Raw genomic sequence first — 26,246 nt, 5'->3', positions numbered from 1 at the left:
GTCTCACAAGTGGGCCGTTCACAGTGGATCACACACAAAAATGAAAACACAATTTTCCTCATCATGAGTAATGTTATTTATTATCATGTTCATACATTTCTAAAGAAAAAAAATAAAATAATTGTGACTAACCTCACAAAATTAGTGTAACTGTATTTGGCTGTTACAAAATGGACTGATTCATATACACATACCTCGATTCAAAACAATTACTTTTTACACATTATCATTTGCTCTCATCATGACTTACTACTTACTTGTTACTTACTACGTACATTACTACATTAGAATTATATACTTCTCTTTTCTCTGTAAACAAACCACTATGAAGACTTTTCACATAAAAAGTCTCATCTCTAACTAAAAGAATACAGATTAATAGAAAGTATGCCGGCCTCCATTATAGTCAATAATGAATATGCCAATTCCCATGAAGTTTGGATAGGCTTACAAATGTTTTTGTTTGTATGCACTCATGCTCTTCTGTTTGGTCTAGAGGCGTGTGTCGCTCTACTAGTGCTACATGCGATTAGCTGGATAGGGTGAGGTTTTTTATATCCACCAATCAGCCCTCAGAGAACTGCCTAAAGAGAGCCTCTGATTGGCTGTCTGCAAAGCTGGGGACAAAGTGTATCTTCAATACCTCAGAAAAGCCTTCAGAGACACTGGGTGTGACAAACTTGTTCCTGCAAAGAGAAATGGTAAATGAGCCTGAAGAAAGGAGCCTGCCAGTCCAGATTTGAAACAGATTTGAAACACAACTTGGCCCTGTGTTTTATCATCTTACATCTGAAGACAATGTGGTCATTCTGTAAAGACGTCCGTTAATATTGTTGTTTTCTCAATCTTTTAAAGGTAGACTACTGGTAAAAGTTTGAAGAGAGTTGTTTTAGCAAGGGTATCGTCAAAACGTGAACAATACCCATCCCAAGTCATGAAATGATATTATGTGGGATTTGCATGTGAACTGACAAAGAATGGATTTCAGAAATATACATGAGTTTGTGGGACTGGAGCATTTGTGATGATGTAATCAGCAGAAAAGAGGAGGGGGGAGAAAACTCTAAATCACCCAAGTTTGGGGCTTTATTGTGTGGATGTGTGAAGTTGCTTGAGAATTCTGTCAGTGTACACAAGGTCCGAAAGTACAGAAGGTAATGTTCTTAAGGGCCGAAAGTACAGAAGGTAATGTTCTTAAGGGCCGGGAGTCTGTGGTCATTGTGTTAATTTCTGTAGGGAACCCTGAAAAGTGCCAAACTCTCTGTGCTGTATAGGTTTGGGACATGCCGCCCTGCTAAGGCATAGATTGGCAGGATGACATACATGCCACAGATCTGGTCATCAACTTAATCAATAACGAAATTGAAATTGAAGTAACTTCAATAACTGATTGTTCCAGGGCTGCAGTATAGTAACAAATATATCATCAGCACAATAGATTAGCCATTGGCCAATCAGTATCATTTTCATAGAGTTGATGACAGAAGGGCGAGAGACTGGCCAGTCCCTCTCAGAAGGCAGCCAATCAATAAAGACCCGTGCCAGAGAAACTTACTTGTAGCTGTGGAAAACCATGTCATTGACAGGGGCATGTTTGCTCTGTGAGGGCATCATTTCCCGAAACTGCAAGAACAATCGGTGAAGAGGTTAAACACACAGTGATAAAAGCAACGATTCAGAGTCAGTGATAGCACTCCCATTACACAGCGGTTTGAGCCACTCCAGGTCCTACCAAAAGCAGAGTGCACCAGCAAGGGGCACACACTCCAAATACTCACCTGTATCTGGAGAAAGGTGGAAAGGTGCAAAATACTACGCATTGGCAGTGCTCTTTCCAGCCCTGCTGATCAGTGGCTATGCTGACTGGTCCGGTGGGTACTGACCTGTCTGAGGGTACTGACACTGTCTACGGGTACTGACCCTATCGGTGGGTACTGACCCTGTTGTTGTGCTTGGCCTGTTCCAGGGTGGCAGTGAAGAAGAAGCAGCGACAGGAAACTCCCGCCTTCTGACACACATCCACATACCTGCAGATAGAGAGAGAGAGAGAGAGAGACTGACCTGCCAGTCGGGAAGTACAAGCTGTACACGGACAGACACACACACACACACACACACACACAGAGGCAGACAGAGAGGCAGGCAGACAGACAGAGACACGTGAACACACACACACACACACACACACACACACACAGACACACACACACAGACAGACAGAGCAGAAGGCTACCGTTCGCGAGACTCCAGGTCAGGGTTGGTGTTATCAACGGCAACGCTGTGGCCTTCCTTCAGAGCGCGCTCACACGCTGCGACGCACTTCTGCCAGGTACCCAGCGTGTCCTACAAGAGAACGCACTGTCACTACACACCAACAGTACTACGGCAGAAATGTAATATATTGTACAGGTACTATACCAGTCACCCATACAAGGGCTATAGATCACCCATGTAAGGTCTTTTCCCATTTAGATCAATTCATCTGCAAAGCCCATGGTCATAGCTTGAAATGGAGAGCGATATCCAACTGTCTTTCCATGTTCGTTTTATTTTTATTTATTCTTTTTTACAGGGGAGAAGCGGGAGGGGACAGTGCTCACCCTGTTCACATACACGTAGTCCTTTGGGATGATGTGCTTGTGGAAAAAGGTGGATTTCCCAGCTGAGGGGGAATGGAGGGGGAAAAAAAAGAACAGTTTCATTGAGAACAAGCAGGGAAATACAGGCGACAGTTACACTAGTTAACGACACTGGGAGCACATTCAAACCTACCAGCAGGGAAACCCACGGCGACGATGACTTCCTGTTTTGTGGATGTGAGGGAGGCGTCAGCGGGGTCGTACAGACGGGGGGCGGGGTCAACGGTCCTCTGAACAGAACAGAGACGGGTGCTGTGAGCGCGAAGCGCAGGCAAACACAGAGTACTGCAGTTCTACCGCACTCATCATACCAAGGTCAACACCGCCACTCACAGGGTCAAACACGGGCAAGCTGTAGGGGGCGCTCTTCCAGCCCAGGAAAAACTCCTCTGGAGTGTGGAAGGGTAGCCCGATGTTCAGAGCAAACTGAAAGAGAGAAACGAGAGAGGGGGAAGGTTCAGTTATTCTTGTTCATCCTGTACCGCCAAAATAAACAACAAAGGCAAAATGGTTAACGACCTCATCCTTCACCACAAGAGAACACAAGATCCCAACACCTCTTACGATTCTGTAACTAGGCAACCAAGATACAGTACCTGACTGCCCATTAGATTGCAGTACCAACAACGTGAAGAAAACGCTTGAATAGAAGCAAAAAAAAGACCAAGCAGTTAACCGACACAGAACCCCATTCAGTCAAAACCCTAATTTCATCTCAAGGCACAACATCCTACAGCAAAGCTCTTCCAACCAACGTCACTGTTTCCAACAGAACGGCCAAATGCAAATTCGGTCTGCCACCTAGTGGGCGCAGGGGACTCGCATACACATATAAGCATAAGCATAAAAGAGTATTCAAATAGATAGTGTACAAGACACTATCTTCAGTACAGCAAAACCATATAAAATGCACTCATGGAATACACAGGTTATAAATATGAACTCGCACTAACAATAAGCTTACAATCATGAGATGTGAGACAAAGAGGGGGCAAATTAGATGCATCATTACATCTAGAACGTTTCATTAAAACCACCGTTAATCACGGACATATCCAGTGTTTTGTAGTTTTATCTAACATTCCCATGAGGAGCATGACTTGACTTCACTGTGGCCTTTTGCTGTCTTACTAGTCTGTCGCTGCAGGAGAAATCTTTCTTCTTCTTGCCTGGAGCCCAGTTTGCCGGACGCCCGGCTGCATCTGAAAGACACAAGGGGGCGCCAGAGATGTGGGTACAGGCGTCTATGCCAGACGCTACTGGGCTTCAACATGGAGCAGTAGGTCCACAGAGAGGCAAAAGCCACATTTATGAAAGGGTTACAGCACATCCATAGCTATACTTCCGCTTCCAGTTCACATCAAATTTTTGTTAACTCATTACAATGCCCTATGACAATACAACTAAACATTTACAAAGGCAATTTAATCAACACTAAGGTACAACAGGAACTCATGGTACAGTGATCTCCATTTTTCGAAGGCTAACCCAATGAAAACCTGGTCATATACTCAGTCCGACAGACTCATTCACACAACTGCATGCTCTCCTGCCCTGGTGGTGAGTGGGAGCTCATCCAGTTGCGAGCCAAATAAATGAGGAGCAGAGTGCAGTCAATGTGTGTTGGGATGGTGACAATACATTTAGGGGGAGAGGAAGCTATACAGGAAATAAATACCACTGTGTGAATCACAACACCCCCCCCCACCCCGTCCCATACCCACACACTCACACACCCACACCCATACACACACGCACACTCACACACAGTATCTGACTTACCTCCCACATAGAAACTCTGGGATTTATCCACGGTCACACCATCATTGGCCTGACAGTGAGAGGGAAAGTAAATGAAAGAAAGAAAAACCACAGTTTTAGCTGATGGTTCTATATAAGCACCATGTCATAGCAGTCCAAAGGTGCACTAATGTATCAGCTCAAAGTGTGATATAACTACAGTGTGGCTCAGAATCTGGGCCTGGACCTAGATACAAATGTGACATAACATTAATGCAAATTTCATTGGAACGGAAGAAACATCAGTGGAATTAGATGAGGAGAATGCTACAGCCTCAATCCTGTCAGGTCCAGTAAGAAAACATATTTACTGCGGTGAAAACGTGTGAACTTTATTCACAAAATAACTCCCTCACCTTCTCACAGAGATGTTCCCACATCCCCACCACAGGCTTTCTGTACAAACCAGGCCCGGTCGCCACAAACACCTGAAATATTCACCAAGAGGAAGTCAGGTCCTAGCTCAAAAGGAGCTCCTCCCAAGAGCATGTATGTACATCCGGGTTTGTCTGACCAGCTCATATCAGCAGTTTCAGTGTGTTACAATTTATGTCTGCACATGTGTGTGTGTGTGTGTCTGACCAGCAAAGGGAGTTATATAGTGTGCTCAGAATGTGTGAGCGCATGCATGCACGTGCGTATGCGCACAAACGTGTGTGTGTGTTGCTGACCTGCACAGGCAGTTTCAGTGTGGTCAGAACATCCTCCACTTTGGACTTGAAGACCTCAGGCCTCAGTTTTCCTCGAGCGATGCCCATCTGGTTGGTGAAGAACACCACCTGAGAGACAGGAACAGGAAAAAGGGGTGTCTAGGCTTTCACGATGAGACATCATCCATTATCACTGTCCATTATGACCACTAACACAACTCAACCAGGCAGCCACGAGGCTTATGAAGAGCATGTTGTGTTTTTCCACACTACACAAATACTTTTAAACTTTGAAAATCAACTGCCAGAAACCACCAGTCCCACCTTGTATCCTTCCTTTAAAAGGCGAGCCAGTTTGGGCTGAATCTCTGGATACAGAATCCTGCAAGAGGAAAAGGAAATGACAGGATACCTGTGAGCACCACTCATTCAACTGAAGACTTAAGTTCTTTTTAAAGCTGCAGAGATAGCCTGATGCAATAGCATAGGGCTGACCAATCCTGTTCCTGGAGATCTACCATCTTGTAGGTTTTCATTCCAACCCTAACAAAGCACACCTCATTCAACAGCTAGAAATCTTGTTGAGATTCTATGTAGTAGAAATTAGGGTTGAAATGAGAACCTACAGGATGACAGATCATGAAGAATTGTATTTGGCAGCCTTGGAATAGGACAACAAACAGAAAATGGCACTGGATGACAGAAAGGAGAGAAAGGGGAAGGAGTGGGAGAACCAATGGATAAAGAGAAAGAGGTTGAGAAGAATGCTGAGGAAACCAGAAGTCTCAAAATGGCTGACCTCCAGTCATCTGGGCTGGTGGGGAACACTTTGCCTGACTTTGTGGTGATGATGCACCCATCAATGTCGAATCCCGCGACCTGGACAAGGGGAGAGTGGGATGAGAGATCATCATCATGCCAGTCATCCACCGAATGGCTGCCACTGCGATTTCAGCCCAGCTGTGCCATGCCAGGTCATGACAAAATGGTTTGATAAACCGTATACAGCGCCTTGTCGTGTTCGTGCTCACCTTCGTGCTGGCAGTGACCCCTGCTGCAGTGAAGAGCAACAGCTTGGCCACCTGCTCCCAGCGATCCACGGGGCAAGGGGAGGACCCACAGGCAGGCCGCGCTTCTGCCTGCTGGACGCTGGCTCCCTCTGCCATCTCCTTCAGTCGCTTGAGCTTCTGCTCTACCAGGCTCTCTGCATCGTCGTCCCCGCTGGAGGAACCCTCTGTCCGTGCACGTTTCCCATCGGGGTCCTCTTCCTGGCTGTGTGGCCTCTTCACTGCCTGAGGGAAAAAGAAAAACAGATGAGATCATAGACCTTGTGCAGTTAACGTACTGTGGCTAAGTCCTCAGGCATTAATTCACTGAACACAAAACAAAGATATTCCATCTTCACGGCACCCCAAAATGAGATATGCAGTTTGAAATACCTTACAGCCTACAGATGTTTTGAAGTGATAAAAAAACTGCTCACACTACAAATTGGTTGTAAATCTTGTAAATCTGTATCAAAGACAGAAATAAACATGTCAAAATATTCAATCTGTTCCATTAAACAAATTATATTTTTAGAAATTACATATTTAGCTAAGTTTACAAGCCAGTGGGCCTATCATTTGAAATAACTTTTGCCTTAACCACTCTGCAAATTTAGTGCAGTGGTGAGTATGACTCTCCCACTGGTGATCAGGGTTTGTGCATTGCCAGACCTTAGCACTTATACTTTGTTTTGCAATTATTTAAAGTAGAATGTAAACATGAAAGCACTACAGGCTGTCATGAATAAGAATGTTGCATGGGCTGGTAAAAAAAAAAAAAAAAAAAGGCCAAATGTCATCAAACAATTTTGCGTTGACTTGATTGGTAACTATGAAATGAGCAGCAACAGGAATGGATGGTAAAGTGAGGTCGGTCACACCTGTCCTCCATACCTTCTTGGGAGAACTTTTATAGAAGTCCAGGATGCTGCGTTTGGGGGCAGTCTTCTGAGAAGCCCTCTCCCCCTCCTTGCCTTTCTCCTTCTCTCTCTCGGTCTTGGTCTCCCCTCCCCTTAGAGTGGCGGGTGAGCTCGTCCCGTTGGAACACCCGGAAAACTGCACTGTGAAGGGGTGACTCTGGTTCACCAGGTACAGCGTGTCCTGCTGGGTCAGCTGCCTGGACTGGCCTCTGCCCAGAACTTGGCCCCCAACAGAGGAAGGGTTTGGGCCCAGCTTGGGGATGGAGAGGTACAACGAGTTACCAACTAAATTTCAGGGGAGGGGTGATTGAGATCTACAGCACATCCCAAAAAACAGGCTAGCCAGATTGTAGGTAGCTATAGGCATACTGTAGGTGTGCCAAAAACAAAAGGTCTGGCTGTTCTACTGTGGACATACAAAAAGATAAGTACCCGTTTTACATTTCAAAGTTCTATTTTACAGACTGGACAGAAAGAAAAAATGAAGCTGGTACCTGTGTCACATGCACTGTGCTGTCTTCATAACAGGCCACCAGTTTGACTACAAAAGGAGATAGTAAAAAAAAAAAAAAAAAACAAGACAGAGCTGTGAGCTATCAGATGTGTGGAAGGACAAAGTCATCAGCTCACAAATAGTGGTAGGCAGGATTATGTGTTCACCCTGGTGTCTGGAGCACTTCTTGTCTGACACTCCGGAATCAGGGCCACGGCCTATGATCACCGCTCGGCCATCGGCAAGGGGCACGCGTTCTCCGGACTCACTGGCCAGCACACACTGCATCTCTGCAGGGCAGGGAGCGATAGACTCACACATCATCTTCCATTGCACTCAGTAAACATCTACAACAATATTAACAAAACCCTGCTACATACTGAGTAGCTACCAAGGCACAGTTGGGCTGCCTAGTAACGTTACATGAACAGAGTTCACAGAGCACAACTCCGGAAACGAGTTTGGGTACTATCAAGCCAAGCTATCTAGCCAATAGATTGATAGCTAGCAACAACAGCTAGTCATCCTCGAATCTATTTGGAATTAAGGTATTTTTCTTTCTTTGATCAACTCAAGACGGCGATCGTGCTTCCAAATATACCATGTCTTAAATCGCAAAAATACAGAGCGAGTATGACTCTAACGTAACCTCGGTAAAATACAGTTGCTACAATAATGTTGAGAAAATTTGCAGCCTAGCTAGCTAACTAGCTTATCAAAGAAAGCTTCAGCTAGCCAAGTTGTTCTGTATAGCTGGCGTTAGCCAAGTGTGAATAAAAGTTCTCCAGCGTCTTCAGTCACCATTAAACCTCGTGCTAATCCACAAACTATACGTGCGTTAAATTACAGTATTAATACGAACCGAAAGTATGTAATGTAGTTATGATTAGACTGAAAACTTTAACGTTGAAAGCTTTAGTACGCTAACCCACCTCACGCTGTCCAACACGGAAACCCCCCCGCCTCCCTTTACATCTTGAAGCCGAATGGTTCCGAGTCCGACGTACCACGAGTACTGGATAAAGGCAGGTGTTTATTGATGAAATTACATGACACAGTTTTGTCAAGTACATTTTAAATGAACGCCGTAATGATTGAACAGCACCACATTTCACTAAATTAAATTTTACGGAGATAATAATTATTTTTAAACAAAAAAACCCGTGATAATCGTAGAAATCAGGTTGGGACCATTTATTTAGTGTACTTTTCACCTTGTGGCCATTTATTTAAACATAGATCATAGGTCATCTAATCTATATTTTTTTTAAAAACATCCATTTACTGTACTGATGATAAGTCGGCTAATGTGTGTATCTCGCTGTGGTTGCAGATTACAGAAGAAATGTGAGCACACTCAAACTGAGGTACGCATGTCAAGTTATTTTGTTCTTTGCAATGTCATGATGGCATTTTGTAGATGTTTAAATACAATGGGTGCAGTTCCGCACGATGACTCCCAGCATGACACAGTACTATGCCCTTAATATATGCTGTGTGTTACACACCACCCTGCTGCCTTCTAGCCTTCTCTGGCCAAAAAGAAAAAGAAAAAAAAGAAACTGAGGGAGATGCCTTCGAAATCTAAGCTGTAATGCAAGCACACAGCAGGAGGCAGTTTTCTGTGTGACTAAGTCAGAAAATCAATAATATGAAGGCAGTTACGGAATGTTGTCAACTGGTTTCAGGTGTTAAATCTAGAGCTCAGCGATGTTTGTTTATCCTGAATATTTTGAGTGTTTCCAGAATCCTAAATAAATCTTTCAGCAAAACATTATAACTTGTAACTGGCCAAACTTTCCATCTCACGTGTGCATGTCCTGGCTCCTGTTTTGACACGGAAATGATGCATTATCCAAGCGTAATGAGTGATGGTACTTAAGGTGAGTTTTTCATCACCCATGCAAGACCGCCTTAAATATGCTTAAACCAATGCCAACGGGGTGGACTGGTTAAACCTACCAGCCTGTACTGTCACAGTGGAGGTGACCAACAGTGGGATAACAACCAACAACATTGCATATTATAGATCTGTCACACTCTTGCTAGTAATATAGCAAATGACAAGTTTGCAGACTTGTCACTGATAATTATCAGCGCCGACGGTGTATTTTCACCGAAGACAAACATCGAGGTAAGTTGTCAAACCTTCGCATACGTTAGATTGCTTGTGACAAGTTGCTTTCGCTTTTCGTTTGCAAACGTTGACACTAGCTACTAAATGTAGTGCATCGGCTTTGCTCATTTTATTAGACTCCATGGTTGTTACATTTTAGGTTAGACTACCTACCATACATGTAGACTAGCCTAATACAGATATAATCAGGTTTCAGCTCACGTTAGAGCATGCAATTAAATCAGAAAACGATCTTTAAATTTCCGTACAGTGGGTAACTATCTAGTAAGGTTGTTATGTTTTAGTAACTTATCTGTTTTAGTAACTGATTCCAAATGCTAGTTAAGCCAACAGACAGTGTGATTAAAGTGTTGAGGTCTAAAGAATGACGGAATTAATACAAAGAGATTCGAATACCGAATCTCTTTGATTAATATACGGCATAGCTACGTCAACATCGACAGCACGTAGCCTGCGCGTCTCTTGGAATTTGGAACGGAGGAACTTTTAAAAGAAATCATAGTCAGGCTATTTCCACAATATTTCACTCAGTCGCGTAATTTCATTCTAAGTCGGTAAAGTTAGAAACGAGCGTCGCTTGGTGGAAAGTACTAGGTAGTATTTAATTGATTGTAATCTAAATAAACGCAGTTTGCGTTCTGGAAAAATATCGGCCTTTACGCAGTTCTAACAGGGAATTCAGTGTTTTTGTTTGAAATTATTTTTTTATTGACTGTGGGCACGAATTACTGAGTGCAGTCTAAATAAACCAATTAAACCTGCGGAAGTAGCAACGGAAAGTTTAGACGAGTACAGTATGGAGGCTGGTGGTCCAAAAGACCTCAGCCAATTCTTTGCAGCTATGCTGGGAGTTCAGAGACACCTGCTGGGTATTCTCAAGGCGAAAGGCCCAGAGGAGGCCACCGCCTACGCCAGCGACCTGACGGGACTGTCCAATGGAAAAAGCCAGACCACCGGCCAGCTGGCCCTGCCCTGCCTGACTGACGAGGACGACCCGGCAGCCTTCATCTCCCTGTTCGAGCGGGCCGCCCTCTCTGCCCAGCTCCCCGAGACGGAGTGGGCACCCGCCTTGGCCTCCCTGCTGACGGGGGAAGCCTTAGCCGCCTGCTACGTGGCCAGAGGGGGTGGAGACAGCCAGCTTACCTTCCAGGACCTGAAGGCCGCGCTGCAGGACAGGACTGTGCTGGCGGAGGAGAGCTGCCGCGTCCGGTTCCGCGTGCGGCAGGGCGGCGGCCAGGGGCCCCGGGAGCTGGCTCAGGAGCTGCTCCAGGAGGCCAGCGGATGGCTGAAGCCCCACAGCCGCTCGGGGTGGGAGGTGACGCAGTGTGTGGTGGTGGAGCAGTTCGCCGCATTGTTGCCGGAGCATGTCGCCGTGTGGGTCCGAGCCGCCAGACCCGTCGGCCTGGACGAGGCTGTCAAGGCTGCCGAGACTCGCTTCCTGCTGTCTGCAGACTCCGCCCAGTGGAAGGAAGCCAGACGCGAGACGCCTGGCGGCGATGCCGATGAGACAGCCCATTCAGCTCCTGAAAGGAACTGTGCCACTGCACCACAACGGTATGTAGGTGAAAAACTCACAATGTGTCATCCTCAGGTGGAGCTGACCTGAATGAAATGTATGTAGACCACCCAACGCACTCGTAGCTGTGCTTTACTTCAAGTTCACTAGCACACATTAGTAGGCTATATACCTTTTTTTATCTGCAGGTTGTTCAGTCTGACATTTGCAGCCTGTGTAAATATTAGTTTTTTGGCGCTTATTGTGCTGAATGCGTACTTTTCTTTTCAGGATTCCAGATGAGTCAGACAGTCCCACCAAACTCCAGTCAAACACTATGAAGATCGAAGCAATGGAGACATTCACTGTGTACGAACAGCCAGAGATTAATGCGGAGGAGTCGAAGCCCCGGGGTGCTGTTCGGCGCGCTCTCCAGTCCTCATCCACGGTGGATGATCTTCTGCCCTCCCCACCTGTCCTTTCCCGTCGCCGCCTCCCTCTCCCGTCCTGCCCGCAGACGGAAGACTCGCAGCACAGCCACGGCGTCCGTAATCCCGGGTCCGATACCTCGGGCGAGGGGGACGAGTCGGAGCTGTCCCTGGGCGACCCTGGCTGCAATACCCTGCAGTACCCTGACAATACCCTGTCTGGCCACTGGGGGCAGCAGAGTCCGGAGCAGAACCACTCGGGGGGGGCGGCGGCGCAGGAAGGGGAGGAGGGCGAGGGCGGCTACGTGTGCGGAAAGTGCGGGAAGACCTTCCTCTTCTTCAAGAGCCTGCACCGGCACCAGCGGGTCCACAGCAACCAGGGCCCCTTCCTCTGCTCGGACTGCGGCTTCCCCTGCCGCACCACCACGGGCCTGAAGAGGCACCGCGTGGTTCACAGCGGCAACAAGCTGTTCCCCTGCCCCGACTGCGAGGAGAGCTTCACCTACGCCGCGCGGCTGGTGCACCACCGCACGGCGCACGCCGCCCTCCGGCCCCACCGCTGCTCCGTGTGCCAGAAGAGCTTCCGCCTCAAGAAGGTTCTGAAGAAGCACGAGCAGATTCACCGGTGAAGCGGAGACGGGTCGCCCCGGGAAACAGGGCCAAGGACCGGGGCAGCCGGCACTCAGAAACAAGCGTCCTTATCCCTGCTGTTCTTTTTTGGGAATGCCAGACTGTTTGTCTGTTTGTATGTATTGTATTTATTTGACATGTTTCTTGATAAATGTTATGGGGTTTTGATTTCACGTTGTCGGCTTGATCTGTTTGTTGAATAAAACATGCGATGCTCTTGCATGCTGTGCGTTCTCGTGATTGCATTTGCATACGTGTGACTTTGTGCGTGTTTGTGCCTGTGCGAACACCGTTTTGTTTTCGCAGTAAGGACATGGATATTTCTGCATGATTTGGTGGGTGAATGTGTAATTTGGCCTTAATGTAAGATCAAATGGGTTTGTGCTCTTAAGTTATCACTAGGTCCACCTTTATTGGGTTGTCATCTCTGGGATGACACAAAGGCACAGTTTAGACCCAAAATGGATGGAAACATATTTACTGTTCTGTGTGGTTTAACATTTTAACAGAAGGGTTATTTTCAAATGGATGGCAGTGAGCCGTGTGTTTATTTCAGTGACTTGGGAAAAATACTGACAGCTCTGCACTCCCAGCTCCACTGTGCTGGTATTCAGCCTGGTGCTTCGTTCCATTATCCTGTTCTTGGGTGTGAGTACAGAGAGAATGCAGAAGGAGCAATTAACGTGCTTGAGCTTTGGATAGGGTTAATGAATATCACATGCACAGACAAACTGGTCTTTTGTGAACAATAGTATTGGGGCACGCCAGAATGCACAGTTGTGGGTGCGACACAAAGATATGCGAGAGATCAGACCTGTATTGCACATTTTGTGCGTGAAATGCTGAATGAATCCGGCAGGCCTCGGGTCACTTCGGAAGCAGCCGACGGAGTATTAAGGTTGAGCGCATGTACAGCAGCTCTTCAGTGGTCCTTTTCATTGTGTTTGTGCGCATGACAAACACATCCTAAACAGGTCTGACTGGTTTTGGGTGACAGCCCCACCAGGTTGACAGATATTGACACACACAGTTGACAGTAGTAACTGAAAACCAGCACAGACTCGCCAGACTTCGGGTAGACTGCCTGCATTTAAGGTAAGGTTTTCAGATCAGATTCAGTGAGGCTGAATTTTCCTGTAGACAGGCCTGCGTTCTTGGCAAGGATAGATGATATAGAAAGCATGGCATCTTCCCAGGAAATGTTCACATTTTTTGCTCTATTGTAGACACTAGTTCCGATGTGGTTGTATGACAAGAATTTGTTTCTTTGTATTCTGTCAAAAGGCACATAAAACTGATCATAGGCTGCTTAACGAATTAATTTACTGGGCTTCTTGGTGGCACTGGCTTAATATTAAACAGAACCTTGGAGTTCATGTTCTCACACGTAGGGTAATGCGATTATGTCATTGAAATAGATATATTCAGGAGGCAGGAAGTTCAGAAAGTGCAATGCATCATATACAGAAATTCAGGAATACATATTAGCTGTAGTTGTAATAAAATTTGTGGACAGTCCTATATATCACTATATCAATTTCTACTTTCAGTCCTCCAACTGTATTAACATTGTAAGAAGTTATGTATAACAAAGAATCATAAGTCATCCTATCTGTATGTAATGTAGTGTGATCCAGTACCTGAAGAGGAAGATGTCTCTTGTGCATTGTATAACCTTAATGTATGCAACTGGGCGTTCCGATTTCCCTTTCAAAAATGTATTTTCCATTTTAGCAAACTGGGGGAGTGGAACCGTCCCCTGCTCTTTGATGGGGTTTGTTCAGGACTTTGACATCCTGTTTTTAATCCCATCCTCACCCCCCCCCCCCCCCCCCCCCACTTCCCCTTCCCCACCAGACTCTTTATCTAGTCTTATATATCCTGTGATGCCTCTGGCTTCTTCCCACACATTCTGGGTACAGCAGCAAGCACAGCGGTATGCCGGAGCTCAACTGCATCCGTGCAGACCGTGTTTGTGTTCAGGGTGGGTCACGGGAAAGGTTCCGTACTGTACCAATTATGTATATGGGGCCACTGTGTACGAATAGAGACTTTTTTAAAGATCTCCAAACATGAGTAAGCCTGCTTTATTTGAACTTTTTTCTTTTTGCTGGAAGCTGATTCCTGTAAAGCTTGCGGTGTTTTCTTATGTGGTGGGCTGTCCCAGTAAGTCAGCTGTGGAGTTGGACTTGAGGCTACACTCCTAAAGACCCAGACCATTCAAGACTAATGCCCAGATCAAGGCCAGACTTACGAGATCCTGACAGAACCGAGACTGAAGCGTTTGACTAAGACTATCCATTCTAGGCAGCAAAATTATTAAAAATTGAATATTACAGAAAAAAATTATTATTATTATTATTATTATTAAAACTTAATTATAACACCATTTTCTTTCCCCAACTTGCTACATTTTTTATCAAATATTTTATTTAATCAAATACCAATTATGCTAATTATTATGGAAAGAATCCCTCATGCTGTGTTTTTATTTTACATAAAATGAAAGGGAAGAAACAATACATCGATCCCCCAAAAATAGAAAAACGCTTCCCTGGCACAGGGTAATGTTATTTGGAAAATCATAACGTTTATGTTGAAACCAGGTTTGTAGTTAAATATTTCTGGCAACCGCAGTCGATACCTGGCAATATTGCTTATTAGGCTATATTATTTACATTATGCTAATCTCAAATAGTGCTTTGAAGCTCTCGAGATGGAAATGTGTGGGAAAGCTACAATCATGGGTTTTGTCGAACTAATAGTTTCAGGTAGGCTATGGGAAAGTAATAAAGCAGGAAAGCGTTATGCAGATCAGATGATGAGGTAATTTTTTTGTAGTTAGGCCATGTAACAGTGGAATCTACCTGGCAGATTCACCCTTGTACCTGGTTGTTCAAGTAATTTTACATGTTTGTCAATTTACTTTGTGAAAGACGATGATTTTACCTTGAAATTCATTGAACAGTGTCTGTTGCAGGCTTCACAATGCCCTGCTCCAAAATTTCAATAGCTGAGAACAAGATCCAGTCTACCGTAAACATAATGTTTATAGTAACAATATAGTCACATATGATCGATGTGCCTAGAAATTGTGCCAGTTAATTTGGATCAAAGTAGAGTCGATATAGGAAGCCAGTTTGCAAAGGACAGCTACCACATCATCAGTAAGAATTCTAAGAACAGAGAACTGCTTTGATTTATTGATATTTGCTTGCCTCTTTAGGTTGCTTTGATGTTAGCATTGATAAATTTATTATCTGGCTGACTATGATAATCAAGCTATTATGCGGGTATTTGTGGGAGATTCATGATTGTATTCAGCTAAAGTTTGGGTTAGTAGAAAGATAGTAATTGAATTATAAGCAGTTTGGGGTGAACAGTCATCCTTTCTTCTTTTATCATCATATTACTAGGCAGCCATGGGATAAACGGCTACAATATTTGCAACAAAAGAAACTGGCAATCGACAAATTGGCACAGACTAGTGGTGGAATGGAGTGATTGTTATCTTGAGCATGCTAGAACTTGGCCTTGTCCCACACTACAGCCTTGCCCCAAGGCCAAGACCCAGACCAAGACCACATTTACTGTATGTGGTCTCAAGATCACAATGTCAAAATTCTGTATCTGCTCAGTAACAGTCTATACTTCCGTCCATGCTCAAGTGCTTCATTCCAGAGGCTCAAGTCTCTGGAAAATATTTCCTATATTTCAGGCCCATTATTAGTGAATGCAGCTCCTGGAGGTACACAATAGAATACATCCCCCTAGAATATTCTCTCTGCTACTCAACTGCTGGCTAACTGAGTCTAGATCTTGGAAGGAATTATTGCCGCATTGTTATTTTTGTCTTGACTCCTGTTTGTTCTGTTTGTCTCCTGAAACAACACAGTTTTTTCCTGTTCCACAGTTCTTAAAGCGGCAAAATCCCCCCCGACGCCTGAGACATCACCAGCCACGGTTGTTGTTGAGTCGCAGTCTGCAGCACCATGTCCCGCGAGGAATCCTATTGCGCCCTGATGCAGGGTGTGGACCAGCTTGACTTCAAGGGGCTGCCCATACCCAACGACCTGGCGCTGATCGGAGACGACGCCTTCCCCCTAGCCATGAACCCCCGGGGGCAGGTCCTGATGGCGGCCTCCACCTACGGCAAGGGCCGGCTGGTGGTGCTGGGCCACGAGGCCATGCTCACCGCCTTCCCTGACGTGGTGGAGAACGCCCTGGGGTGGCTGAATCCCACCTCCGACTCCGCGGTGGCCGTCCACCCGTCCTGCGAGGCCATGCTGGCCAACCTCTGCTACACCAGCATCCTGGCGGAGACGGGCTGCTATCGCGAGGGGCTGGGCGTGTACGTCACCAACGCCTACACCATGAGCGAGATCGACAAGGACCTGGTGGCCTTCATGAAGGGAGGGGGCGGTCTGCTGGTGGCCGGACAGGCCTGGAAATGGGCGAAGGAGAACCCCAAGGAAAACGCCCTGACGGGTTTCCCGGGCAACAAGGTCTCCAGCGTGGCGGGGATTTACTTCACCGAGCTGAAGGGGGAGCTGGGTGTGTTCCCCGTGCCCCCGCAGATACCCTCCAGCTGGCTGGCAGCGTCGTAAGTGCTCGGGATCACCAGGCCACTATAGATTTTGAATGGGTCCCTGACGAGACCTTGGTGCTCCAGTGCTTGGAGTCTCCATTCCGTTATTTGTGGTAGCAGCAGGAGCACTATGGACGGCAACTCAAAAACAAAACACAATATTCCTGGGCCCTTAAGACAAAAGAAATATGGCTCCAATCAGACCCGGGTCAAGTACTTTTCTATACTTTACTGATCTTGTCTGGCGTATTGGAACCAATGAAATACTCTCAAAAAGTACAAACCCTGCCTTCTGGTCATATTGGCCGGCTCAATTACACCAGGGAAGATCAACAGAGCACAGAAATATATTTGAATCCAAAACAAATACATATTTGACCCAGGTCTGGCTCCAATATTGTTAGAGTTTCTGCTTTAACAGAAAGAAAGTAGGCCAACTCAACATGATATTAAGAATAAGTTTGTTTTATCTTATATATTGTCTATATTATCAGTACCAGATTTTTTTCTACCAAAGTGTCTATACCTCCATACTCCATATTCAGTTGGTAGGCATTTTATTAGTCACTATTCAGAACAATGGCAGGTGTGGGCTTGTTTTCCCTATGACATGTTGCCAGCTGGATCCATTCAAAGCAGTGTTCTAGAACACTGCTTTGAATGAAAATACATTCTTAAAAACATAATCTATAAATAGACAGGTGCACTTGCTCTGTAAAAAGTATACTTACACACTGGGTTTAATCGATTTTAATGTTGTATATGAAATTCTCTCTATGCTGGCCCTGCTGGTCTGGTCTGTGAGAGTTGTGTCTTTCTTATTTGCTACCCTCTCTATTCGTCCCATCCCAGAATTGACAAAGACTTTGAGGACGATATGGAGTTCCTGCTGCAGGGAGTGACCGAGTTCAACATCACGGGCGGGGCGACTCCCTCTGAGGTCATGGTTCACGGGCCCCTGGCGTTCCCCATCGCCACAGACGATGCCGCCCGGGCCTTCTTCGCTGGCGCCTACTACGGGCAGGGCCGCATCATCGTCACCACCCACGAGGGCTACCTGGGCAACCAAAACCTGGTCCCGTTCCTGCTCAACGTCATTCGCTGGCTGGACGAGGGCCGCAATGGCGAGGTGGGCGTCCAGCCCCGGCTGACCGGCGCCCACGCCCTGCTCAGCACGTCGGGCCTGACCTGCACCAAGACCGACTTCCGGGACAACCTGAGCGTGTACGTGTGCACCTCGTACAGCGACCAGCAGGCCGCCGAAATCCAGGAGTTCGTGGCGGAGGGCGGGGGGCTCTTCATCGGCGGCCACGGCTGGAACTGGGCCCAGAAGAACCGGGGCCTCAACGTCCTGACCGACTACCCCGGCAACCGCATCCTGAACAAGCTGGGCTGCAGCATCCTGGGGAACACGCTGAGGCCGGGCACTTACAAGGCGCCGAACCCCGGCCACCTGGGCAACGAAGCCTACCGCTTCCGCAGCATGCTGAAGCAGATGGCCGGTCACGTGACCTCGGGCCAGGAGCTGAAGCCGCACGAGCTGAACAGCCTGCAGCGGCTGGGCGGCGACTGCACCTCCTACCTGCGCATGCGGGCGCACGACTGCCTCACCTACACCGGCGTCCTGGAGCTGCTCACCGACGTGGTGAAGACGGGCGGCGTGCCGCAGGTGGGCCAGGACTGCCCCGTCAAGAAGCCCATAGAGCACCTGCTCCTCAGCGTCGGCAGCGAGGTGTACAAGGCCGCGCCCAACCCGGACGAGCTCCTGCCCTACATCATCAAGGACCAGCCCAACCTGCCCGTGATCCACAACGTCACGGTGAAGATCAGCGGCCAAGCCGCAGGTGGGCGCTCTGACCTTCTGACTCTCTGGCTCACAACCACAGCCACTTACAGGGGCCCTGAGACCCCAAAATTACAAAATGACTGTTGTAATAAATGTGATTCATTCATTAAAGGAGAACAGCTGAAGTGAAGGCACTGTGTCTATAGGAAAAGAGACCTTCAGTTCAGCAGCATGTCATTTGAAACCTAAAATAACGATCAAGAGTTATCCAAACTATTTGTATTCATATCAATGATTTTTTTGGGGAAAACAGCACCCATAATGATAACAGAAATAATTAGGATACTGTCTACACTGACATTGGGTAGATTTGAAAACAGATGCTGAGTTATACGGGACCTGACTATTCTCAAAACAAAAATCTTATTTCATGGTTTTTTTTTTTTTACACATGCCTCTCATTTTAAATCTTCCTTTGCGTGACACATCCATGCTCCTGTTCCCTGTTTTCCAGGTGGAGAGGAATGGAAGAGCACGGGCCTGTATCTTTCTCCCGGAATGAAGACATACATGTCTATCCCCCCTAAAATCGTCAAGAAAGGGTGGAAGGTAAGAGCACCCTTCGTTGCATGGCTTGTCTTTCTCTCCGCACAGAGTGGATAAGATCTGGAGGGTTTCGCGGGTATAGCGTAGCTGTGGGGAGGCATAAGCTATGTCATTAGCCAGCTATGACAGAGAGCTCACAGTGGGGGAATGCAAATGGCTTTGTCCCACCAGGGTGGGGTTCCTTTGGCCAGGGTATTACCACTCAATTACCGCTGCTTTAGTTCTCTCTGTGACACGCCAGCCCCCCACAAGCTAAGAGTTCTCACCGGTGATAGATGTACCAGCCTAATGACTGTCCCCAACCATGGTTCCCACCAACTAGCGCCTGCCCCTGCCTGTGGTACTGTGAGCCCCGTAGGGTGTAAAATAGTCCCTGACTGACCCGGTGAGTGCACCGGAGCATTCACACGCATGCATCAGCTGCAGCACTCCTTGCATGGCCGCATCAGGAGAGCGCGCATGCGCCAGCTGCAGTGCTTCTCGCACGGCTGCATTGGATGAACGCGCACGCTGCAGCTGCATTGCTCCTCGCAGGAATGTCCTTGTCACGGGGGGTAACTCAAAGGGCACGAACCAAAACGGAGAGGAAAAAAAGTGGGGATGTGGGAATTACGTGAGTGGAATTTTTAAGATAAAAAAGAGAACGCGTGGGCGCAGTCGCGGTTTTGAGGTCGAAAGCGCAGCGAGTCGAGCGCGGCTTTAACGCGTGGACGCCGGCGGATGCGCAGGTGCAGATCGGCTGCCAGACGGACTACGTCGGCGGGGCGGCCGTGCTGAAGAGGGCCCCGGTGGTGCACGAGCGGTTCGACGTGGACGCGGAAATGATCGAGGTGTCCAACTTGTGGGGCGGCCTCATCTACCTGGTGACCCCGGCCAAGAGTGACGAGGGAGAGCTGGAGATCGTGGTGCAGAACGCCATCGCCGCTCCCTACTACAAATCCGGTGAGTCCCTGGCGTTTCACGGCGTGGGGGACAGGGACATATTTACACAGGATTTACATCAGGAACTTCCTGATGTCCTTTAGTTCAATATCCAAAACTCAAGTTCCTGTTTAAAAATTCTAAATTCTAAATGCAAATCTCCTTCCGAAAGGGCTATGGAAAAAACAAAGTATTGGGCAATGAAACAGGCTCAGCCGCCAACAGAAGCCCTCTCTCTCTCTCTCTAACTACGGCCTATTAAGTGAAAACCTATGAGCCTGCCAGCCACAGTTAGCACTGGCGTGGTTGGGTTTGATGCTGAAACATAAGGTGTCATTTCACCGAAAGCCAACACTTTAGCGAAACTGCCGCCCCACAGCTTTCTATGTTACTAAGATACTAAGTTCCTATGGTTCCCGGAAATAGCAAAACACCACCGGTGGAAATTCCAGGGTCAGAAAGTTAAAAAATCCTCCCAAGTATTTTGTTCCAATCACCCGGGTTTGCTCATTAGCACAATTCTTCAGGGACGAGGTAGAACTAATTAGTGAAATCAGCCGGCTGAGTTCATGGGTGGAAGAAAGACATGGCAGGGCTTTTACTTTCTGACCCCAAGACTTTGCACCTCTGCAAAAGAAATGCAGAACAAGCATTGCATTGATAGGGTAAGGAAATGCAACATGTTATTCTCTATAACAACTCTTATTTTATTTTTTAAATAGATTGTATCGAGCAGTCCTGCTTTCAAACAGTCTTAATCAGATTTAAAAATGTAATTCACGGTATACAAGAAAAACCCAAAAACAAAAACAAAATACCACCCATCTCTAGTATTAGTAATTACTATTTGATGCTAATTACACACAGCTTTCAGTGTTCTATGAGAACTGCGTGGGACCCCTCTTTCCCCTGTGCCGCCAGGGGAGACTACTGTGGAGGACTGGGTGAGGTACATCCGGGACGCCCCCGCCCCGTGGGCTGAGATGGAGTTTGAGAACATCATCATTACGATGCACTCGACGACGGTGAGGGGGGTGGATCAGCCCAACAAGGTGGCGGAGTTGTGGGACAGCATCATGAGGGCCGTGGCCGACCTGGCGGCCACGCCCCCCAAGTTTGCACGGAAGGAGCGCTACGTGGCCGACGTGCAAATCTCGCACGGTGAGTCGCCATGGTCACCGTCATAATCACAACACGCAGTCTCACTGGCAACTTCTCCTTCGTCAGTGGTTCCCACACTGTGGGTCAGGACCATAGACTAGAAAAATACGGACAAAGTCACTGTGATGTCACCCATTGCCAATCCATGGGCTTGGTGAAAGGTGTTCTGAAGCGTTTGGAAGTGTAATTCGTGGGCACTGCCATGTTGCACATATTGGAGCCAGAGACTGCGCAGTAGGGACATGAAGTCCGGTCGTCCACCAAGTGTGTGAGATACAGTGACTCGGTGGTGACGCAAACTGTCCCTGATTCGTCCACAAAATATTACCATCTTGTCCAAATGGCACAATAATTTAACAAATCGGCATATGGGGAGGCATTAAACAAAGAAAAAACACCTATTGCGACTACTTTTTCTTGTGGAAAAAAATTATTAACTTATTTATTATTTATTTATTAGTATTAGTATTATTATTTATTAAGGGTAATTTATTAACGTATTTTTACCGTATTGTTACAATTGACTTACATTAAAACGTGCAACCTACACACAAAATTGATTGTAGATTTAATGAGGCAAACAAGAACCAGCAGATCTGGCACACCCTGTCTGTCATGCTTTGTTATTTGATTCATGTTTCAAGTATTCAAAGCCTCAAATATAAAAGGTAGGCCTATAGGTGAGAAAGCTATTATTTTTAACTGAGCGGCTACCTGGTGAGTAGATATGGCGCTTCATTAAGAAGGTAATCCTCCGAGGTCTAGCCCTGGTTGCAGCTAAGTTCAAACTTAGATCAGGAGGCTGACACCAGAATCAGCATGGCTTCCTTCAACGGCAGCTTCCTTTGGCAACATGCTCAAAAAGGCTGAATCAGCTTCTGTTTGACCCGTTTCGTTTTTATTAAATGCCCCGGTATACCCTCCAACCCGGACATCACAGTGGGAGCAATATTCCTGCTGCTCTAACCGCCAATTCTGAAGCTGTGATGGCCTGTCAGACCTGTCTCTCCTATACGAGGATTCAGTAGCTCTCTGGACTTGTGTTCTCTGCTTCATAACAACATGAGCAGGATGAAATGTATTGTTGTACAAAGGAGATGTGGCCGCGTTGCATTATGGGCTGGCGTGCACGCGGGAGGGCCGGAGATCCTCTGCTTTAGCTGCTGCTCTGCGCTTCAACGGCGGATTGGATTGCTGGGGTGAAACGAAAAGGGCCGTCCTGTTTCTGTTACATTATGTCAGCATAACCCTGGAATATTCGGTGCGAGGGAGCCGGTGCCATTGTTCACGCTGAATACAGGCCCAGCCTCAGTGGGCATGAATAGAAACTGCTTACTGTATCTTAGTCACTGAGCCATTGAGCGTCTGTGTGAGGAAGCGCCGTCAGATCTGCTGCTTATTTGGCTCTGCTTATTGGAATGTGAGTGTACTTAATTAGACCTTTTGTTATTGCAAAGGGACAATGAACAGCATATAGTTCAAAAAGTGAACTTTAATGCATTGCACCAAAAACTGTTTAACTGAGTTAACTGTTAGACAGTTCACATCTGTAGTCTTAAAGGCATTTGCAGAGAGTGCAAGCTGTGGTACAAGTTGAGTGGCTGGATGTTAAAGGGTTTTAGTGGTAGGCCTAGTTGGTAATTTGAAGATTTTAAACTGTGTTTCTGCTGTGCTGTGATGTTGGATTAGAACAACTGATCATGTTAAGCCTCATTTGTTTCTGACCCTCTCACGCGGATGTCATTTGGCCACATGTAAATGCACAGCATGAGGAACTTCATGGAAATGGTCCCTGTTTGAGCATTATCCTGTTTCACTCTACCTGTTCTGATGGGGGGGTTCTTGCTGGATTTTTCTCCAGAAATTTGCGGGATTGTCAGTTACGTCAGGCGAAAGAAAACCGCTTGTCATAATTTACAGCATTACATTGTGAAAACGTTCTGCGGTTGATTTTTGTGACAGATTCAATTGATACGTTTTTTGTAAACGTAGACCCCTAGCAATGGCTACAGGGACAACATGAAGTCTTTTATCCCATGAGAAAAGGATGTTCTAGTGCATTACTTCCCTGACTTTGACCCTTTGAAGAGAAGGTCTTTTGGAATGTTTTTTTCAAAATTCTCAATGTTTCTAGAACTCCGTTGCTTCCAGTTACCAGCAATGATTGTTACATCAGCATTACAATGTTCAGTTAAGAACATTCTAATTGCATGTATGTGATCTTACACCTTAGAGAAGTGTTTGAGCAGTGTCAGGACCCTAAATGGGTCACAGGAGTGTATCAGGAGGGTCCTGGAATGAGTCTGTAGTAGGCGATGCTAATGTGAGGGGCATTAAATTTCTCGTTTGGGTCCTGATACCAAACAATTTGTGGAGCAGGGTGTTGCCAACCAGGCTGGAGGTACGTGGTTCCAGGGGTAGGCCTGAACATCTCCTGCTCCTCAAACGCTGCTCTGTTCCTGCTGTATGAGCCTCTCCACCTGACTATGGTTAGGAAGACCCAGCAAGGCTGACTCCTCATTCTACCCAGTGCAGCCATTATTGCCTTTTCTGCCTCCCCTTTCTGCTGATATCGGTTGATTGATACCAGCCTCAGTATCAAATTTCTGTATTGCGCATCCCTACGTTAACCTGTGGAGGAATAGGTTTTTTGGAATGTTTTATCAAAATTCTAAGGCCGGTGTTCCAGAACTCCATTGTTTTCATTTACCAGTAGTGATCGTTACATCAGTAGTAGAATGCTAAGGAAAGAACATTCTGATCACATATTTGTGATCTTACTCCTTAATGGGCTAAAGGTAAGATGAGAAACTGACTGCAGAGGGTTTTTTAACATCGCTGCTTCCCCCGTCCCGCAGGGTTCATGCACGCGGGATATCCTGTCATGATGCACTCCTCCTCGGCCCTTTCCCTGGTCAATCCCGAACTGGCCCGGTCGAACGGGATCTGGGGGGCCATCCACGAGCTGGGCCACAACCAGCAGCGCGGGGGCTGGGAGTTCCCGCCGCACACCACCGAGTGCACCTGCAACCTGTGGTCCATCTACGTGCATGAGACCGTGCTGGGCATGAACCGCGCCTCGGCGCACGGCGGCCTGTCGCCCGACGGTCGCAAGTGCCGCAAGGAGGCCTTCCAGAAAGACCCCAACCTGTCCAAGTGGAGCGTCTGGGTCGCGCTGGAGACGTACGTACAGGTGAGGAGCCGTGCAGGTGTTCTGTGGGAGGCAGGTGAGGAGGTGTACAGGTGTGTCGTGATGGAGGCAGGTGAGGAGCCGTGCAAGTGTTCTGTGGGAGGCAGGTGAGGAGGTGTACAGGTGTGTCGTGATGGAGGAAGGTGAGGAGGTGTGCAGACGTTGTGGGAGGCAGGTGAGGAGGTGTACAGGTGTGTCGTGATGGAGGAAGGTGAGGAGGTGTGCAGACATGTTGTGGGAGGCAGGTGAGGAGGTGTACAGGTGTGTCGTGATGGAGGAAGGTGAGGAGGTGTGCAGACATGTTGTGGGAGGCAGGTGAGGAGGTGTACAGGTGTGTTGTGTGTGTTTAAAAGAAACAACATTTAAACAATAAATGATTGAATAATGAAAGTCAGTCAAATCTGCCTATTGTCTCTCTCTCTGTGTCTCTGTCTCTCTCAGCTCCAGGAAGAGTTTGGCTGGGACGCCTTCAAGAAGGTCTTCGCTGCCTACCAGACCATGAAGAACGTGCCCAGGGACAACCCAGGCAAGATGAACCTGTTTGCCGAGACCTTCTCCCTCACAGTCAACAAGAACCTGGCCCCCTTCTTCAAGGCCTGGGCCTGGCCCATCCTCCCCGCCACGGAGCAGAAACTGGCGGACCTTCCAGCATGGACCGACCACCCCATGAGCAAGTACGAGCCAATCCAGCGCTCAGATACAGGCTTGGGGCGGGGCTTGGGGTGGGACTGTTGTTGTTATTCGTTACGTTTTTATATTATTGTGTATAATAACATGTTTTGTGTATGTTATTACACAGAGTGGCGATGGAGTCATGCGTAACTGCAGAAGTGCTTTTGGACATTTATTCTGATTCTGATTTGAAAAATTGATTCTTAGAAAAAGTTACATATTTAAAAAGTCGCTCCACCGATGTATTTGTGGGGACGCGCACAGATCTGCTTCACAGAAACTGAGATTTCCTAAAAGTTCACTCGGAGCGAGAGAGTTTTGTAGCTGTCTGAGAATGATGAATTGCAATGGCTGTCTCCTTTGTTTAGGCCACCTTCCTGAAGAGATACCAGGGAGATACCAAGACGATTCTCTGCAGAAGAGGTCGACACCCAAAAGCTTATCGCTGGTTTTGGAGCACTGTGGACGGCTAGTGCTTGATTGCTCTTGTACTCTTGGACTCTGGACTCTTTTTTCCTCTGTGGTTTTTTTCCCTTTCATAGACTACTGCGCTACAAGACTTCATAAGAACTTCCCCTGTCTCAGCATATTTGCTTTTTAATCCATATTCCTGCTTTCTGAAATGTGCACTTATGCAATTTATACAGCAATTTACAATCATCCATTTTATTGCTGTGTGCTTAAATCATATTTGCACAGGCTGTTCCCTGTAACTTAGGATCATTTAAGATTAAATATTTCAAGATATGATTACTTGTTTTTATTCATCATGTTTATTTTTTATTTTTATTTCAGGCCAGAGATAATGTCCGTTTACTTAATTATGCATATCTGAGAATTTAAAAATGTCGCTTTGCTCTCACTGGAAGGCAGAGCGTACAGTTAAGACCTGATCACTCTAATTACATTCTTGCACATCTCTGTGTGTTTTAGTAGGCGTTAGTAGGTACTGGGTACATGGTCATTCTTATTCTAAAGGAACTTATATGCCTAAGATCATAAGCGAAAGGCAACACATTTCATTATCCCTAATTTAGTCTCTCCACCACATGAGATAAACCGCGTGTGTGTGCGTGTGTGCGTG

At 46.8% G+C, this 26,246-nt stretch overlaps 2 protein-coding genes across 7 annotated transcripts; one reads left to right on the top strand and one right to left on the bottom strand.

Annotated features, from left to right (window-relative positions):
• Positions 1-58: 58 nt before the first annotated feature.
• On the bottom strand, positions 59-11,237 carry pnkp (polynucleotide kinase 3'-phosphatase). Of its 3 annotated transcripts, none has more exons than XM_035385461.1 (18): positions 10,829-11,237; positions 7,716-7,838; positions 7,550-7,596; positions 7,030-7,308; positions 6,121-6,381; positions 5,889-5,968; positions 5,414-5,471; positions 5,111-5,218; positions 4,796-4,867; positions 4,422-4,470; positions 3,771-3,841; positions 2,973-3,065; positions 2,773-2,869; positions 2,601-2,662; positions 2,234-2,343; positions 1,940-2,027; positions 1,556-1,623; positions 59-686 (listed from the first exon to the last, which is right to left on the bottom strand). In XM_035385461.1, the coding sequence occupies exons 1-18, from the start codon at positions 11,199-11,201 to the stop codon at positions 566-568; spliced, it is 2,160 nt and encodes a 719-aa protein (XP_035241352.1). In that variant the 5' UTR covers positions 11,202-11,237; the 3' UTR covers positions 59-565. The 3 variants fall into 3 exon arrangements, with proteins under 3 accessions (XP_035241352.1, XP_035241353.1, XP_035241354.1); XM_035385462.1 differs by lacking the exon at positions 10,829-11,237 and adding an exon at positions 8,481-8,578; XM_035385463.1 differs by lacking the exon at positions 10,829-11,237 and adding an exon at positions 8,411-8,478.
• zgc:162193 (TRPM8 channel-associated factor homolog) lies at positions 7,697-25,912 on the top strand. 4 transcript variants are annotated; one of them, XM_035385458.1, is made up of 10 exons: positions 7,697-8,096; positions 8,882-8,915; positions 16,152-16,841; positions 17,679-18,670; positions 19,127-19,221; positions 19,947-20,160; positions 21,061-21,300; positions 24,159-24,493; positions 24,932-25,164; positions 25,531-25,912. In XM_035385458.1, exons 3-10 carry the CDS (start codon positions 16,231-16,233, stop codon positions 25,541-25,543), a joined length of 2,733 nt encoding a protein of 910 aa, XP_035241349.1. In that variant the 5' UTR covers positions 7,697-8,096; positions 8,882-8,915; positions 16,152-16,230; the 3' UTR covers positions 25,544-25,912. The 4 variants fall into 4 exon arrangements, with proteins under 4 accessions (XP_035241349.1, XP_035241351.1, XP_035241346.1 ...); XM_035385460.1 differs by lacking the exons at positions 7,697-8,096; positions 8,882-8,915 and adding an exon at positions 8,976-9,682 and having other exon boundaries at positions 16,134-16,841; XM_035385455.1 differs by lacking the exons at positions 7,697-8,096; positions 8,882-8,915 and adding an exon at positions 8,977-9,682.
• The last annotated feature ends 334 nt before the right edge of the window (positions 25,913-26,246 follow it).

Source organism: Anguilla anguilla, chromosome 12, assembly GCF_013347855.1.
Source record: "Anguilla anguilla isolate fAngAng1 chromosome 12, fAngAng1.pri, whole genome shotgun sequence".
In the NCBI taxonomy this organism is placed as follows: domain Eukaryota; kingdom Metazoa; phylum Chordata; class Actinopteri; order Anguilliformes; family Anguillidae; genus Anguilla; species Anguilla anguilla.
Note: the sequence above shows the minus strand (reverse complement) of the source record. Positions and strands in the feature narration are given on the sequence as shown.

Coding starts and splice junctions, on each gene's coding strand:
- pnkp (XM_035385461.1), bottom strand. CDS start 11,201: ATGGGCTGTCTCATCGGCATCGCCGCCAGGCGTCTCGCGTCTGGCTTC. Junction 2,344..2,600: donor ACTACGTGTATGTGAACAGG/GTGAGCACTGTC, acceptor GTTCTCTTGTAG/GACACGCTGGGTACCTGGCA. Junction 687..1,555: donor ATGGTTTTCCACAGCTACAA/GTAAGTTTCTCT, acceptor TTCTCTTTGCAG/GAACAAGTTTGTCACACCCA.
- zgc:162193 (XM_035385458.1), top strand. CDS start 16,231: ATGTCCCGCGAGGAATCCTATTGCGCCCTGATGCAGGGTGTGGACCAG. Junction 16,842..17,678: donor TCCAGCTGGCTGGCAGCGTC/GTAAGTGCTCGG, acceptor GTCCCATCCCAG/AATTGACAAAGACTTTGAGG. Junction 18,671..19,126: donor GATCAGCGGCCAAGCCGCAG/GTGGGCGCTCTG, acceptor CCTGTTTTCCAG/GTGGAGAGGAATGGAAGAGC.